Source organism: Ceratosolen solmsi, unplaced genomic scaffold, assembly GCF_000503995.2.
Source record: "Ceratosolen solmsi marchali unplaced genomic scaffold, CerSol_1.0 scaffold7, whole genome shotgun sequence".
Classification (NCBI taxonomy): Eukaryota; Metazoa; Arthropoda; class Insecta; order Hymenoptera; family Agaonidae; genus Ceratosolen; species Ceratosolen solmsi.
This window is the reverse complement of record NW_011948413.1, coordinates 6273278-6291393: the sequence shown is the minus strand read 5'-3', so window position 1 is coordinate 6291393 and position 18116 is coordinate 6273278. Positions and strand designations below refer to the sequence as shown.

The 18116-nt window shown below is 29.5% G+C and overlaps 2 protein-coding genes across 4 annotated transcripts; both read right to left on the bottom strand.

The window, feature by feature from the left end:
- Positions 1 to 46: 46 nt before the first annotated feature.
- Neos (nuclear receptor coactivator protein neosin) lies at positions 47 to 8539 on the bottom strand. Of its 2 annotated transcripts, XM_011506109.1 has the most exons (7): positions 8354 to 8535; positions 7569 to 7820; positions 6350 to 7211; positions 5699 to 5785; positions 5425 to 5624; positions 4008 to 4415; positions 47 to 687 (listed from the first exon to the last, which is right to left on the bottom strand). In XM_011506109.1, the coding sequence occupies exons 2-7, from the start codon at positions 7801 to 7803 to the stop codon at positions 485 to 487; spliced, it is 1995 nt and encodes a 664-aa protein (XP_011504411.1). In that variant the 5' UTR covers positions 7804 to 7820; positions 8354 to 8535; the 3' UTR covers positions 47 to 484. The 2 variants fall into 2 exon arrangements, with proteins under 2 accessions (XP_011504411.1, XP_011504412.1); XM_011506110.1 differs by lacking the exon at positions 4008 to 4415 and having other exon boundaries at positions 8354 to 8539.
- A 2207-nt stretch (positions 8540 to 10746) lies between these two features.
- Naprt (nicotinate phosphoribosyltransferase) lies at positions 10747 to 16702 on the bottom strand. 2 transcript variants are annotated; one of them, XM_011506106.1, is made up of 11 exons: positions 16576 to 16702; positions 15917 to 16087; positions 15228 to 15354; positions 14885 to 15096; positions 14401 to 14519; positions 13786 to 13979; positions 13158 to 13346; positions 12083 to 12308; positions 11499 to 11819; positions 10929 to 11057; positions 10747 to 10864 (listed from the first exon to the last, which is right to left on the bottom strand). In XM_011506106.1, exons 1-11 carry the CDS (start codon positions 16631 to 16633, stop codon positions 10787 to 10789), a joined length of 1824 nt encoding a protein of 607 aa, XP_011504408.1. In that variant the 5' UTR covers positions 16634 to 16702; the 3' UTR covers positions 10747 to 10786. The 2 variants fall into 2 exon arrangements, with proteins under 2 accessions (XP_011504408.1, XP_011504409.1); XM_011506107.1 differs by lacking the exon at positions 13158 to 13346.
- Between the last annotated feature and the right edge of the window lie 1414 nt (positions 16703 to 18116).

Below are 18116 nucleotides of genomic sequence, written 5' to 3'. Positions count from 1 at the left end.
TAATGATAATAATAATGATGAATACACGTTATGTTTTTTAGATGAGTAAATTTAATTGTACGCGATACAACAGATACCGATGCGCAAAGGAATGAACAAAAATCTATAAAAAGTAAATAATACTTACTTGTAATTGAATGGCAATTAGTTGGCAGTTCCAACTCTTTTGTGAATATTTATCAAAATACAAAATTTTTATTATTTTTTAAAAGGGTTAATTAATATTATACAGGGCATACAATTATCTTATTGCTTATGCTCGAATAATATCGTAGCTGTCAAATATATCAATGACCATCATTTAATATCCTTTGATTTTAAAAGAAAAACTCAAGCTTGTTTAGAGGTACAGTGACGTTTATTAAAAGAGTTAGGTAATTGTCACAGCTATCATAGCTATTTGGTAAATATGTACTCGTAAGTCAAACAAGTAATGAACATCATTACAAATATACGAAGAATAATACACAGGTGAGAGAATTTATTAGAAACGATTTATATTAGGAAAAGCAGCGAACAGCGGAGCTGCCGATGTTGTTGGAATCGGTTGATCTCCAATGTTTTTCAATAAATTGCCCTGCAATAGACTATCGAGAGCCTTCTGAACCGTGGGATCGTTCAATAATGGCGATGGTGTAACTGCGCTTGATGTCGTAACCGATGAGTTACCAGACACGTTCGCCGAAACTGCTGACACAAAACATCATTAGTTAAAAACAAGATTATTACAAAATTTATATTAAAAATAAAATGAATTATATTGATCGATGGCATTGTTTTCTCTTTTCTCTCTCTCTCTCTCTCTCTCTCTCTCTCTCTCTTTTCTCTCTTTCTTTTTTGTTTGTTTTACTTTCATTATAAAGTATTACATTTTACAGTCGAGTGTCATGTAATTAAATGATTAGATTTGACGGTGAATGTAGTGAATGTATGACGACGTGATTAAGCATAAATAAAGAAGATCAACATTTCATTTTACCTTGATTGTAAGAGTCTGTCTGCGAATAATCACAAATGCACAAGGCTTATCGCTATTTACAATGTTTTTTTTTTTTTACGAACGAAAATTTGTTTTTAACGAAATGAGCCCTTTTGCAATGTCACTGAAACCGCAAGTGACAAAACTGCACATCCTTGATTTAGCAGTTGTGCAAATTCTTATGTTGCTTTTATAAATGAACAATGCTTTACGCAAAAACTGCAATACAATGTCTCGCGAGTTAACATACGGAAAAGACTGCACGTACATTTGCAGCATTAAATATGAATTTAAAATATTACAATAAATGGCAAATTATTCTGCCTCGTGAATGGAACTCCTAATAAGTATGCGCACATAACTGTTTTCTACAAACGCTCTTAACAAAGGTATCCTCCAAATTAATAATTTGCAAAGTAAATTTATATACAAATTATTCTTTCCACGAATCTAGGAATAAAAATTTTTGTACAGCCTTGCAAATTGCAAAAAATAACTGTACAAGCGCATTAAATAATACTTTATGCATACAACCTATTTCAAATTCATTACACACACACACACACACACACACACACACACACACACACACACACACATACATATATATATATGTAATTTTAAATACATACTAAACGTATGTGTGTGCGTGTGTATGGGTGTGCGCGCGCACATGTGTGCGTAGGCATAATAATATTATAACATTTTTTTTTTTAAGTAATCGGTTCTACGTACTGAAAAATGTATAACTTATCAAATATTTAAATAAATAATATCCTCAATTGTTTTCTCTCAATTGGTCTCTTTGTTATATAATAATATCTATTACTTCGACGATAGTAAGACAATACTTAAAAATAACATCACTTTCTTCAAAATTTCGTAAGATTAATTAAAAATCAATCATTTTCTACAGTTTCTCTAAACTTGAATTTATATTCAAACATTCTTTTTCTGCATACAATTTTAGATAACTTTGTTCTGATAAAATATTCTTCTTAAATTTATTAACAATAGAAAATATAAAAAACATGGTGATGAATATCGGGCTAAGAAAGGGAATACAGTCAATCTCACGGTGTCTTAAAAATTAAAAAACTTAAAAATTCACTTTAGATTGTATAAAAACATTTTTAAGTAATATATATATTTGTATTTACAAAAAATAAAAAAAAAAAGACAAAAACTTCAATAGTATATTTATAATACAGTAATAAATAATTACAAAAAATTAATTGTTGTAAGTTAGTTTAAAAATATAAAAGTACGTAACATTTTTTGTAGATTGTATACCAATTTAATTGATTGTATAAATTTTAATAAACAAAAATTTTTAAAAATTTGAAAAAAGCCATTAAATAAACCATATAAAATTAACTGTCAAATAATCTACAAACATTTACGTATAAATACATATAGTAGCAAACATGGATATTCTTATGTCCGAAAATATTGTCATTCAATGTGAAAATTACAAATTTATATGATAATATTAATGAAACAAAAAATATTGCATAATATTTATAATAATAGGTATAAATAACATTATGAATTCAAATTAGACAAACATAATGAATGATAAACGATCGTGATTTAAACAATTTTCATTTGTTCACTTAAATATCATTATTAAAAAAAAACATATCGTACCCAAGGTGCTTCTTTTAATATATAGTAGTTTTTCATATAAAAAGAAGTTCAAACATAAATAATAAAATTTCTTTTAATTTTGAAAGTACTTTCAAAATGTATTTTATACAAATGTATTTACTTAAGTATTATAACAATTTTTGTATAGGTAATTTAATTTTTTTTAATTTGGCATTAAAATAGATAGTGTAGCTATATATATATATATATATATTTACATTCTATTCTACTAGTAAAGTTTTATTTTATTCTTCTAATATCGAAGCTTGTGAAATTTTGAGAAAAGCAATAAATTACAGGTTTAATCATAAATGTTTAAGCAAGTGAAAGCACGTATGTATATGTGTAAAACAATCATTTAAATAATTTAAATATTATTATTATCATGATTATTACAATACACAAAATTAGTAAATTGTTGTATAAAACTAATATAGTAAAAAATTCTCAAGAATAATAATGTAATTATTTTTCAAACCTACTTTACACATAACAAAAGATTTTTAACTCGCAAGATTTACTTGCATGCATGCACATATACACAGGCATGCATATGTATATGTATATATATATATATATATATATATATATATATATATATAGACATATTTATATATACGTTAAAAATAAATAGCCCAAAATCGTATTAAGTGTGAGCAATTTTCAATTGTTATAGAATTAAAGGTAAAACAAAAGAGTAAAAACGTTATTTACGTTGGTTGTTATTTCAAAAAATTATAAAAATTGTAAAATTCTATTTTCACTCGAAGTTTTAACTACAAACCATAAAAAATCGTAAAGAAAAACTTGTAAATGTTTCTAAAAATCTCAACTCAAACACATTCTTTCGCCATAAATAGAAATATGTCATAACATTAATGTTTTGATGAATTGGAAGAGGAAATAAAATTCTGAAACAAAAATATGTCAGTTTCAGGTATTAAAAATGCACAAATCCGAAATTATAAACGATTATCATTTTAAATCATTAAAAGACACTGGTGAACTGTCTCCATACGCAAACGTCAAGGCGTATTTGTATTTATTAATTACGAAAAAAATACGTAAAATTGCCTAGTGACTAGTAATCAGTCAAATATTGATGTTTGAAAATGTTCGAGCGCAAAGTAAAAGCGCAAAATTTAGATAAAAACGCCGTCTTATATATAAGTAAATAGCGTTCGATAATGCCTACCTTTCGTTTTCATCTATCAAAACGTAAACCGCGAGAGGACGCGAAATAATGTTGTTTGTCGCAATTACGATGCGTTGTTTTGTCATCGGTTAAACATAAAATTGAATATACAGTTTTAAGATGCACTTGTCATCATAAGTATTCGATTGATTAATTTCGTAAATACGATTACGATTCTTTTACCTGATGGCGGAGGGACGGGACTTGGTGCCGCTGTCGTTACAGTCGTCGTTGGTGTGGCGGACGAACTGCTTTTATTACTATTCAATATATTAAGTATTCTCGATTGCAGTTCCGCTTGCTTCGGATCACTCACTAAGGACGTAGGTCCCAAATTTTTCGCATCTTCGCCTAATTCAAATTGCACTTGTTCTTCTCGCCTCATTTCCAGATACTTAATGACCCTTTCATATTGAAGCACAGTTAATTGAAGATTATCCGCTAGCATATTCAAAAGAACTTGAATAGCATCTGGATGACGTTCAGGGGCCAAAGAAACATTGACTGGCACGGATCGACCGCCGGATTTGTAGTTATTGAAGTCTCGCATAATTAAACTTATAGCATCATCAACCGGCATATTTCTGTGCTCTACAAAAAGATTTTATGTCATTCTGTTTTTCATAGAAGTTGTCTACATGTGTCGTGTAATGTATTAATAAAAGTAGATCACGCAACAAATCTGACGGTAAAACTCAATTCTATTAAATTTTAATTATATTTAAGATTGCACGCACGTGTTATCATACAAAATATCGATAAAATTGGTTATACAACAACAATAAATAAATAAAATCGATAGTTTTTTTATGTTATGTTTTTCTCTACCCACGACGTTTCATCAAACGTAAAATGAACCTCTAATTGAACACATCTCGGCAAACATAAATTATTTAAAACATTCGTTTAATCGAATATAATCCGGTATAATTTCACATCGTTTAATATCAGAATTTTGATTAAAAGAATCTTCCATTACCAATGCTATTTGAACAATTGAAGAAAACTTTAAAGAAAAAGACACGCGGCCGTACTCGATCGTTCAATTGTATTTGGATTCTTGTATTTCCGCAATGGATGCTCTTCTAAATCTCAACTAAATCTATCGTTGTCTATGCACTTCTTTCTTCCAATCGTCCTCATGCCATATTTGAAATGCAAAGCTCAACACTCGCGCTACGTCAACAGCATGACGTCATGAACAATAGAATTAAAAAACAAAGAACAAACAAAAAAAAAACAAAAAAAAAAACAAAACAATGTAGACTCCAGAACGAATAATTGGCAAGAAAATTAATTTATGGATATTAAATAAAATTGATAAGAAATCGTTAAGTTCAGCTTAATAATCAAATTAAGCTACTAGTAGCTTGGTTATCTAACAAAATTGTGACAAAACAATGCTATTTCACAATTCTATAGTTTTATATTTAAAAGAGGAAGATGAAATATTTCATTAACAGCTCAAGAGAATGTAATTATTACTAAGATACGAAATACATACTGACAAACATAAACATTGATAAACGTTAATCGAAGTAAGAAGAAAGAGAAGTATATAAAAAGATGGATAAATTAAAATATAAAATTATAAATCTACCTTGTGGTAGGCCGTGTAAGATATTTAACGTCAAAGAATGATGTTCTTTATTTGTTGGTGCAATAACAATCGCATACAGACACCCACGACTTGCAATATTGCCAAGAACTCGTGATAAAGGAACTTCTTCGTTTGGGAAGAGCAAATCAACCGTTAATCCTAATTTTTTCAAACGTGACTCAATAATTTCAGCATATTCCCTGTAAATATTTTAATGGATATAATGAAGTGACTATTTGTTTGAAAGTATAAACAATCATTAAATGTAAATTACGTTAAAGCTTTGTTGACAACGATAATTTCACAATCATTCTTCTCTGTCGCAATAGAAGAATAGTCATTTGACGAAGATGAAGGTGCTCTGGAAAAGCAACACAGTATTTAAAATTTTTTTTTTTCTTTTATAATTTAAGAATACAACAATATAATCAACCATATACTTGTCAAACTACACACAATAATTAATCACGTTTTTCTTATTGTATTTTTCTTTTAAGGTAATTACAAAAAGAAATCATATTTTCATTAGAATATCGTGAACGATATATACATACACCATATGTGATAATTAAAAGATAAAGATTTTATGATTATTTATTTCAATTACGAATTAGATAAGAGATGTGAAAAACTTGATAAATTAGGATCGATAAAACGCAAATGATCAAACCTAATTTGACTTATTAGCAAAATTTCTCACCATAATAAAAATGGAATGCAAATAAATTGAAATCGAACTTTTATTCTTTAAATAAAGTTGATCTTTCAATAATATTTATCCATTAAAATTGTTTATTTTAATTGAAGGTAGTGCATGTGCTTTACATATAAACATTTATTTTTTTTAACCACATTGCTTATTTCTATTAAACAGTTATTGCTCAAATTATAATATAAAATTTATATTAAAAACATTATAACTTACCCAAAGCCAGAACCAGAATCTCGAACGGATTGGTCGAAGCGGCTTTTGTGATCACTAAATCCTCCAAATGATCCGCGCCCACTTGATTTATTCAGTTCCCAATTTGACAAAGGCTTATCATCTAAACGTCCCGATCTACTTATTGGACTTCTATCACGATAATTATTCCCTATACCTCCACCTAAACTGTTACCATGACCACCACTCATATTACCACCTAATCCACCTCCCATGTTACCACCTAAATTATTTCCTAAATTATTTCCCATACCACCTCCTCCCATAGGCCCGCTCATACCCGAACGAAAATTTGAACCATGATTATCTCCCATAGAATCCCCTACCATACGGTCTCCCATACGTCCTCCCATGCGATCTCCCATACCTCCGCCCATACGATCTCCATAACAGTGATCTCCCATCCGATCGTCCATGCCCCCACCCATTCGATCACCTATAGAGCTATCTCTTTTTCGATTTTTACCACCTCTAGATCCTCTATTCCGATTTCCAGGTCCACCCATTTGATTTGAGCCACCCTGATTCGAACCACACTGATTATTGTTTTGATTTCTATTCATGTTAGAATTTCCAGATCCTCCACCCGATCGATTCCCACCAAATGGTGGGCCATTTCCTTTATTTGAATTGAACGAATCATTATTATTTCTACTGCAAAATATATCTTCTTGATCGTTAAAACAATTATTTCCACTATTTCCTCCTCTGCTAAATTGATTATCATTACCAAATGGTGAGTTGGAATTATTAAAATTCTGATTACCATAACTATTATTAAAAGAATCGTTTCCAAATCCTCCCATTGAATTACCTGAATTTTCTTTTTTAGCTGGCTTTACATCTGTTAAAATAAATTTACAGCATAATAAAATTTTGTTTGTAGTTTAATACTTAAATTTTGAAGTAAAATATTAATTTTATAATCCGATAAAAGTTAATATTATTACAATAATTTTTTAAATATTCATAATTAACTCACATTTTATATTTCAATGAATATTTAATGTACCAAAATATAAACAAAAGATTCTAATAATAATAAATCAACAAAATCTGAATATACAAAATCAATATTTAAGATAGATGCACAAAAACATTTACAATTCATGAAATACAAACAACTTGTAAAAACAAGACGGCAAAATAAAATTACTTTAATAATGATTACTTATTTTCATACTTTAAGCTAATTATTTACCTATTCTTCTTCCTTTAAACATTGCACCATTTTCATTTTTTATGGCATTTTGTGCAGACTGTTCGTCTTCAAATTGTACAAAACCAAAACCTCTGTTTAATAATGAACCAACTATAGTTCCGTACTTTGAAAAATGCTCTTCCAATTCATTGCGATTCATATCTTCTGTTTGTAGATGACCTATAAATATTCTACTTCCAGCAGTAGCTGGATCTTTTAAAAGTCGTGCAGCCATTATTCTATTAACTATATCTGAAATTATAATAAATAAGTACCTTTGTTAAAACTATACTACTTTAATGTAACTATATTACACTAATTTTCTTTTTGCAAATTTAACAAAATTTTAAAATTCTGTAAAACATCAGTGCTAATGAAGATATGTCAGAAGTTCCTCTTGGAAATTAAAATATTAACAAATTTAAAGTTTTAAATACATAAAATTATAAAATAAAGCATAGATTATAAATAGTACGCTAAAAAGCTTGAATCTACTTTCGGTAATATATATGAATATATATATTTATATATATGCAAATGTGTATGCACATATATATGCACATATATATGCATATATATATATATATATATATATATATATATGTATATAGATATAAACATATATATGTATAGACATATAATAGAATAATATTATATTAACTTCAATTGTTTGGAAAAACTAATACTTTGGGTAGAAAAAATTGTTCCATTCTCCAAGGAAGCGATAAAGAATGCCGAAATGTGAGGTTACAAACACAAGATGCCGAATAGCGTTGTTTATTTACCTGACTTTTCGATGATAATAGTCGAAGAAAATGAACGTAACAAAAAATTAAATTTAAGGAATGTTGAAATACTACTATTTTATTTCTTAAAGACAATAATTGATAGTTGCTTATACATTAATATTAATGCCAAATAAACGTCTAAGCTATTCCTTAATTATCTGAAGGCTCAGCTTTCAGAACTAAAAGATTTTAACGTTAAACGTAATTATTATTGGTGACTCACTAGCAAGACGAAAGATGGCATTAGTATCGTCATACCATTAAAATATATTTGACTATTCATATATGAATTGTTTGTCGTACAACAAAACGTTAAGGTATTATAATTGTCCAAGTATCAATGATATTTTTTTTAATAAGTTCTCGAACTTATTTCATATATATATATATATATATATATATATATATATATATATATGAAGAAAATTAATTTCTTAACTTTGTTGTACCAAAGTAATAAATAAAGTAATAAGTTTATAATGATTTATTATATTAATAAGTATTTTAATAAAAATTAATAATATTGTAATTATAATTAAAAACGGTATCTTTTTCAAATAATAGCAGAGTCAATAAATTAATATAATTATTAATGAATAGCTGCTTAAAATACTTGGATGGAAAACTATTGGATATTTATAAATTATTACACTTATCATGAGTCTTTATTAAAACAATAATACTAAAATTATAAATAATTTGTAAAAGTTTTATTCATATATTGCATATTTGATTAACCATTGATTCTCTCAGACCTAAAGATATAATTTTATATTTAGATATAAACATGACGGGATGATAAATTTTGTAATATATTCAAATAATGAAAATTAAGATATAATTATATTTTTATATGGAATTTTATTATTAATATTTGACTAAATCAATTTAATTAATTGATATAAAAAATGTAAAGCTATGAATAAGATTTAATTATTATAACTTTGTGAAAAGAAAAGTGAAAAAAATATTCTATGCAATAATGTATATCGACAAAATATACTAATTACTTTCAAATATATGTTTGTGTATCACTGAAAATGAAAAATAATTTTATGATTCAGATAATGGATTTATAGCATTCTTATTTTATTTAATTAACTTTTCAAAAATATTTAAGATAAATAAAATATCACAATTTTTTTTATAATCTATTTTATTCAAAGTATATCATAGTCAATATATATACATATACATATATATATATATATATATATATATATATATATATATATATATATACATATATAGTATAATATTAGACGCTTAAAGTAACTTCTATAAGCAGATTTCTGTTTATAGTAAAAATGAAGAAAAAGCCGCATGCTAAATAAAGCTATATATATATATATATATATAATATAAGATACATCTTAATTCTAAATATTTTGTGTAAACACATATTTATAAAATTAAATTTTTTGCAATTCTTTTTGATTATTAATTTATAATATAAATTTGTTTTGATCGTATATATTGTTATTATTATTATTAAAAATATATGTAATATAATTTTCCTCCTAAAATATTCACACCTTCAGTAGCATTACAATACAATGTGATAAATTAAAATATTTAAAAAATTTTTACAGATAATTTCATTGCGATACCTCTTTTTAAAATAATATGATGAAACTATTTAAAATGTACTTTTGATTTACTATAATCATATAATAAATTATAGTGTATTATATAACTAAATATGTTGACTGCACATCTTTACATCTTTGCTTTAAGTACTTTACAATATTTAATGAAAGGAATGTGCAAGTCCAATAACAAAAAAACTTAACAATAAATTAAAAATAACAAAAATGAAAAAAAAAATCAACTTTAGCATATATTACATAAATATGTTTTCTTTCATATCCTCTATTATTAAACTACCTGAGATTTTGCTTATTCTAGGATATGAATGAGGAATAATCATTTTTCAATGCTACATGCTTAATTCTACGTATTATTGCTACGTCTTAATTCTATCTTAAATATTTAACAATTTATATGCATTTTTAACAAGATATTAAAGTAGTATAACCTTGGTTATTATGCTTTTCATATGTAAATTCATCTTTTAAATTATTTGAAATCTGTTATTACTTCTTTTACATAAAAAAATAATGTTTTATTTCATTTTCAATATTAATTGAATACTGTTTTTTTAACTCTTCTAAATTACTTTTAAAATCTCTAGACCACTTATATTGTATTAATTCAATCTTTTATAATAATTTTCAGTTTTAGATTGTAAGGCCCCGGTGTGCGAAAATATTTTTTGTAGTTGTCTCTATTCTTATTGTTTAAATCTGTTGTACATGGAAATGTCTATTATATACCATCTTATCAAACTAGGAATTAACAAACAATTTTTATATTTGTACAATTATAAGTATATATATATCTAATCCTTTGATTATTAAAATTCTCACTTCAGGATAATTCTCCAATTGGAGCATTTTGAAGCCATAAATCGTGTATAAAATTATATAAGTCATCACTAACAGATACCTGTAAATAATAAATATTTTGTATACAAATATACGTTTGATCAATTTTTTATATTGACAATTACCTTATAAGGTGTTGGATTAAGATTTCGTTTAATATCATTACGTAATGTGCCCAGAGATTCTTGTACTCGATTTCGAGTTTCTACAAGAGTAGGTAACTTTTGCAGAATTTGTCCATCTTTCCAATACATCTAACAATATGACACAAAATTTACTACTATTAATTCATTTTTTAAAACTAATTTAATTAAAAATATTGGTTTTCAATCAATATTATTATTCGTTTACATTTATATTTTGACTTAAAAATAAGTTATAATCATTACAAACAAACAAACAAAATAAAGTGATAAATTTTATCACGAAATATAATTATTCTTTAAATGTTATTGAAATAAAAAAAAATTTTTGTTGCAATATTATTAATTGGCAATAATTGAAAAGGAATATATATATATTTTATAAAAAAAATTTTAAATTAACTTCAGTTCACAAATACAAGAATAATTAATTAATAATATATTTGCTTATATTTCAAACTATTTTCAGGTGAAAATTACACTTTTTATAATGCTGCATTAATTCTATAGTAATTTTTAATTATAAAATTGACTAAGGGAAGTGCAATTTACCTTGTGCAGAAATTCAACTCTTGTTGGAATAACATAAGCTCTTTTTGATTCTTCAAATGGATGCCTGCAAAGTACTTTTTCGCCAACTCGAGGGGGTTCTTCGTCTACCCTTTGAAGAAGATCTATTAAAGCGTGTCCATCCATTCCGTACAATCTGTAGGCAGTTTTTCTGCCAGGCATTGTAACCTTTCCAACTTCTTGACTTAATTTTATTCTCGGTTGACCATTTATTTCAACTAATTTATAAACACAGCCTAGCGCCGGCTGTTTTTGACATGTTACTAAATGTGTGCCAATACCAAAACAATCTATTCTATGATTCTGCAACAAAAATTATAAAATATAAATATTATTCATACGAAGAATATTTATAAACGAAGGATCAATATTGTTTAAAATTTGTAATCGCATTCGAAGGGCTAACAAATACAATTTGTATTTATACAAGTAATATAAATAGTGCGCATACACTTTTTGTATAAAAAAATGACTATAGATAATATCACAAGCTCAATGACAGCAACAACAAGAAAATTTAAATCTACGAAACCAAATAATTATTTATATATTGAATCTTTAATCACCTGTTCGTTTAAGCTCACTATAGTTTCTTCATTAATGTCGTTGGATGCTACAATTGTAAGCTTAGCAAACCAAGATAATTCAAACCTCTTTGCAATCCTTTGAAAAATCTCTCTGGCTACTTGACTAAGATAGGCTAAGTCTCCACTGTCAATGCGAATGCCAACTGCTTTATAACCTAGATCATTTAAGGCCAGAGCAACTGCACAGAAATTCAATAAACCACTTCTGCAAAAACGAAAACCAATTGTCCAACTTAAATACTGTACTTTATAGAATTTTCTTTTCAACTTTCAATCATTAAATATCTAATATGAGTTGTGAACATACTGTTATTGATGGATATACAAAATTTCCCGAAAGTATTAAATAACAATTAATAAAAAATCGTGAAGAGCAAAATACAACCCAACAAGGACGAATATTTTGTGCGAAGAACCAATTTGCTAAGTTTTGTTTGAAACGTGACGTTGAATTGGGAAATGCACTGCATAAGGTCGATTGTTTTAGAAAGGAGATAAATCTATATTAGTTTAACAAATTATTTTATCCCAAAATAATTTCACTTTGGGTAAAGAAAGTCGTAATTATTTAAGTGTATAAAATTTAGAACTATAAATTATGCTTCAGAACGTGAATAATTAAATATTCTATTCCACAATGATATAATAAAATTAGAATAAATGATTGACTCGTTTATTATAAAATTTTCAACTATGTAAAGAGTCACAATTATATGATAAATACTTTTTTAACAACTTAATTTTACAATTAGTTATAATTTAAAGAAATATAAATTCAATTTACATTTGTATACATTTCACAAGTTTCTAATTGGCAATAGTTCTAAAGTTATATTCTGAAATAAAAATCTCTCGTTCTTTTTTTCTTTTCATGCTTTACGCTATTGGATGGTTTAATGTTTCATGAGTGAACCTTTGCCTTATCTCACGAGAGAATATATTTTTATTTCGTTTGAATCAACAAATAAAGTCGTGTGAATTATATTTGTGATGCTAGATTGTATCTAAGGAATTCTCACGTGAGATAAAGTAAGAGGGATACACGTAACCGTACCTTACGAAGAGCTCACCCAATTCACCGTGTCTTAACAAGCCACCCTTGGGAGACCAAGTTGGTTCATCAGATATAATTGGACTGTTTTTCGCACCATTACGGGGTGACTTATTGCTCCCGTTAGTAAGAAGCTTATTCGTTAGATTTCGGCCGGTTACATTTGCTTGTTGTTTGGCCGATGCTTCTACACTATAAACACATTCTTGTTAGGCTTTCTATTACATACACGTCACGCAAAAAGCTCTTAAATGCTCTTGATAATGAAGTCACTATTCTCACTATTAATTGGATACAAAATTAGCGTAATTTTTGCTTATTACTATAATATATATAAATATATATATATATATATATATATATATATATATATATATATATATATTTATGTATGTACGTATTTATGAATGTCTGTATTATTGGAAAAGAAAAAGTCGAAAAGATAAAAGGTAGTGAAAGTAGCATTTTAGGCTTTATCTTTAAAATAATTGCAGCTTGACGTGAAATATAATTTTAATACAATGTATTATAAGAAAATGAAGTTCGGGCAACGATGTAGAACGAACTGTAACTTTTCTTCTAAAATGAAACAAAATTATCAATACACAAAACAAAATTATTAAATATATACCTTTTTACATCGTAGGTATCGACCAAGGCCATAAATCCATCCGGGAAAGCAATCGCATAGCTCACAAGGGCTGCAAGCTCTCCATCAGAAGCTTCCGATACCATTGCACCAAGGTCTGCAGCTATATTAATGCGATATTGACAAGATAATTCTAAAAGATCTTGTTGTTCTCCAGTATGTTTATGAATCAGCGTCTAAAAATTTCAAATTATAAGACTAAAACAGACATGCTCGCGCACACACACACACACACACACACACACACATATATATATATATATATAGCAAATAATAAATAATATTTACATATAAAATGCAATAGTTTTTAATGTAGCTTGATTATTTCATATTCAAGATCAAATGTAAACATTTCTTCATAAGAAATTTATAATAAAATGTTTACTGTATTTGAATATAAATAAGAAAAAACTTAAACAATCAAATATAATTAAATTTATTTAAGATATTTATTTAAGGAAATAAGACTTTAACAATTTAACGAAAAATATAAAAGATTAATAAAAGTAAATCAGTAAAATATAAATCAAATACCAATTATTTTTAAGGCCACGTTAATAAATTATAAATAAGTATAACTATTTGTAACAAACAAACCTTGATTTGTAAATCGCTAAAACTAGTATAAGAAGTAATATAGGCATGAGCATGAGTACCGTTTACTGGTATGTGAAATAATTTGCCAGCTAAAACATTACTAGTCCCATCAAAGCCACCTACGCAGAAATCGATTTCATTAGTTACATATAAAATATATAGTTATGACATTGATATAGCTAGCCGTTAAAAATTATTATCCTCAGTCTGACTAAATTATATAATTATACATAGGTTTTGACGATTCTCACTGACAAGTGGCCTTTAGAGGGTTGATTTGCAATGCGACCTTCTAACTTGGTAATTTTTCATACGAGCGCGTGCACGTACATTTATTACTTGCTATTTATCACCTGGTACGAACTAGAACCATTTAGTATTGATTTCTCAACGACTATCGCGCCGAGGATAATAATTTTCACTTCACGATCATGAATGTGTAAATATGAAATTATTAAGAGCACTTTGTTACTTATACACCCACCGATATAACTATATTTAGAAGCTCTAAGACCTCCGTCTGGCCCTTGTGCTCTTCGCAAACCAAACTCAAGTAGTGATACCGCCTTTCCAGCAACCATGCGATACCTCGCTGCATTTGTTGCCATTAAACTGGCATAATTTATCAAATTTAACAGTGTGGTTTCCAAAAGCTGTACCATTATTAAAGGTCCTTCAACCCTTAATAGTGGTACTCTGAAATAAATAGAAAAAAAAACATTATTTCTTTTAATAATACATGCTAGGCCATTATTTCATATCAAATCAATCGAGACTGTTCTAATTAATTATAAATTGTTGAAACAGTACAAAGTTGCAATAAATACCTTGGAAATACCACAGATCCTTCTTCAATGGCATACAAAGTAACATCTTTTGCAGTTGTATTTTGTAAAAAATTAAAAAATTCTGGTTCAACGGATGCTGGCATTGTAGATTTCAGATACTCGATATCTATAAGAGTGGATTAATTTATAATTTTATAATTCATTAACGATCCTTTACTGTTAAATTGTGTGAAACTATGAATAATATATTTGTAAATCAATATTTTATTTAACGGTCACTTTCTTTACTCCCCAAAGGCTTTGATAATACATATTTCATGTTATTATAAATTATGTATCCTTATCGACTGAACTCTTAGGCCAAAGCTGACAATTAATTTGAGGTTTGCAAAAATGTATTTTATAAATCACATATTCATCAACTTTATTATGGTGTTTTTGAAAACATTAAATTATATAATTGATATAATAGTAATAATAAAATGAATCCTATTATTTTTATAGTTGAACTATAAAAATTTATTATATATATTAACAATTTTCATACACAGACGCGGGCGGCCGCGCACACAAGCTTCCATGCATAAATATTTACATATTCATATATTTTCACACAAACGCAGCATATACATATATATATATATATATATATACATGTGTGCGTGTGTGCGTGCGTGTGTGTGCGTAAATAGAATACGAATTTAAAAAATCATTGAACATCAACTTACCACTATTTGAGTAATGAAATTTATCCAGAAATTTTAAACATTCCTCTAATCCAGCGAATATCGTAAATTCTCCGTGGAATGGATTTTTTCGAAAAAATAGATCAAATACTGCATAATCTTTCATTTTTCCGTTTTTCCAATACGCATAGGCCATCGTGATTTGATATAAATCTGCGAAAAGTTTAATATTTTGTAAATTCCGTGAATGAAAGTGGATTGGAATTGTCAAAAAGCATGCGAATCCCGGTAAAATAATCGGAATATTCCATTTACAAAAAGGAGCGCGCACTCGTTAATAATATGAGGCCGATGTAAAACCAGATTTAAAATTTGCGAATAATACGCTATTAATTACGAGCTACCCACGACTCAATACAAATATTTAATCATTACATTATTTCATTGCTAACCCCCGCGAATCTTACAAATCATCTTGGTCTTATAAATGTCATCCAGAGTCCGCAGATCGGATGAAATCCGCTTTACACACCAACAACACCAATCTCTTTAAGCCATACGAAGTACACAGTCGGATAAGTCAGCCTTTCCACGATTAAGGTTAGAACGCCCTATCGCTCCTTGTCCTCTTGGGGCGCTTCTCGCTACATGTTCAAATAAACGATAAACGGCAATAAATAAATAATCCGGCTCTTAATTACCCGTGAGCAGAGGCTGAACGACGCTGTTTTGCGAGCGACACCAAATCTTGTCGCACATCTTGCGTTTTCTCCCGCGCCGCTGGTCCAAGTTGGATATCGCGACTTGGGGGGCCGCCTCTCGGTCGTCCTCCTCCACCTCCACCTCCACCTCCACCTCTTCCTCCTCCTCCTCCTCCTCCTCCTCAACGACGACGACGACGGAGGCAGCGGCTGTAGCGGCAGCGGCGGAGGCCGCGGCGGAGGCGGCGGCGGCGGCGGCAGCAGCAGCAGCAGCAGCAGCAGCAGCAGCGGCAGCGGCTATGCCTTGGCTCGTGTTCGACTTCGCGTTGCAGCTCGTCGCCTCTTTATCCGTCACGTGCTCTACCTCGATCGAGCCTATCGAGTTCATGGAATATATTATGTGGTCATTTTATCACATCCACAATCGGTGCCTCTCATCGCGACAAAAAGATCCGATGCGCGGGCGCCTTCTTCTCGCCCGAGTACGCGTCGCTCCTCCGGTCACTAGTATGCGCCGGTGCGCGATTCCCCGATCGGTCCGATGTCCCATCGCCTAGTCTCCCGGTATCGTCCCCCTGCCACTGCCCCAATCCAGTGTCACCTACCTTTTCCACCATGCCTAGTAGTACCGCCGGACTCGATCGATCGCTCTCTCTCTCTCTCTCTCTCTCTCTCTCTCTCTCACTATTTAACGTTGGGCCCGTCCCTGCAGCCGAAGGAAGGAAGGTCGCTGTTTTCGCGAGCATGCACGCGCGTCCGCACCTCGATGTTCGCCTCGATGCCGACTCTTCATATTTCACACGAGGGGATAAGTCGTTAAATACTGAACCACGTACGCCTTACTTCGTTCGCGCCTGATGTGAAATAAGTATTGCGTATTTGGAGAAATACGCGTGCGCGTGAATTCATAAACAGGTTGAATGGAGGGAGAGGGAGAAAATAGAAGGCCAACGCTTTTCTTTTCGGTCGATGTCTAAGCTTCCCTTGCGCCTTGCTTTTTCATATGCCTGTCTCTGTCCTTGGCTCGGAGACTCGCACTTTCTGCCCGTTTTCCGGACCACTTTTCAATTTATCGATGTCAATGATCGAGGAGATGTGGAATAGAATCGATCGCACGCACCATAAGTACTGATTTCAATGCACGTGACTTGCTACGTCGAGCGGGTACAGCGCGATCGTTTGCGATAAGCTTTTTGTTTTGTTTTGTTTTTGTTTTTTGCTTAAAGCGCAGCGGGACGGACAGTATCGAGGCTTATTTAATTCAATGTCTTGGACCGAAGTGGGAGTTTTTAAGGAGCTGGGAGTGTTTGGAGAAACGACGACTCCGAGGGAGTTTAATTGATCGACGGGCTTCCCAATAATTCTCCCTTCTCACTCTGACATTAGAAGAAAGTCTGGACTTTCGACTTAACAATAATTATCGCCTCCGACAAGTATCGTTAGTTTCGAGCAATTGAAGTATTTTATGATTTTCCGTAAAGCATCATTAACAATCCCGATAAATATTTCTAAATAACTGTATATTTCATTTTTATCGCCGA

Coding starts and splice junctions, on each gene's coding strand:
- Neos (XM_011506109.1), bottom strand. CDS start 7,803: ATGGCTGCACGACTTTTAAAAGATCCAGCTACTGCTGGAAGTAGAATA. Junction 7,212..7,568: donor GTTTAAAGGAAGAAGAATAG/GTAAATAATTAG, acceptor TTATTTTAACAG/ATGTAAAGCCAGCTAAAAAA. Junction 688..4,007: donor TCCCGTCCCTCCGCCATCAG/GTAAAAGAATCG, acceptor TTGTGTCAGCAG/TTTCGGCGAACGTGTCTGGT.
- Naprt (XM_011506106.1), bottom strand. CDS start 16,633: ATGTGCGACAAGATTTGGTGTCGCTCGCAAAACAGCGTCGTTCAGCCT. Junction 13,980..14,400: donor TTAGCGATTTACAAATCAAG/GTTTGTTTGTTA, acceptor TGAAATTTTTAG/ACGCTGATTCATAAACATAC. Junction 13,347..13,785: donor GATACCTACGATGTAAAAAG/GTATATATTTAA, acceptor ATGTGTTTATAG/TGTAGAAGCATCGGCCAAAC.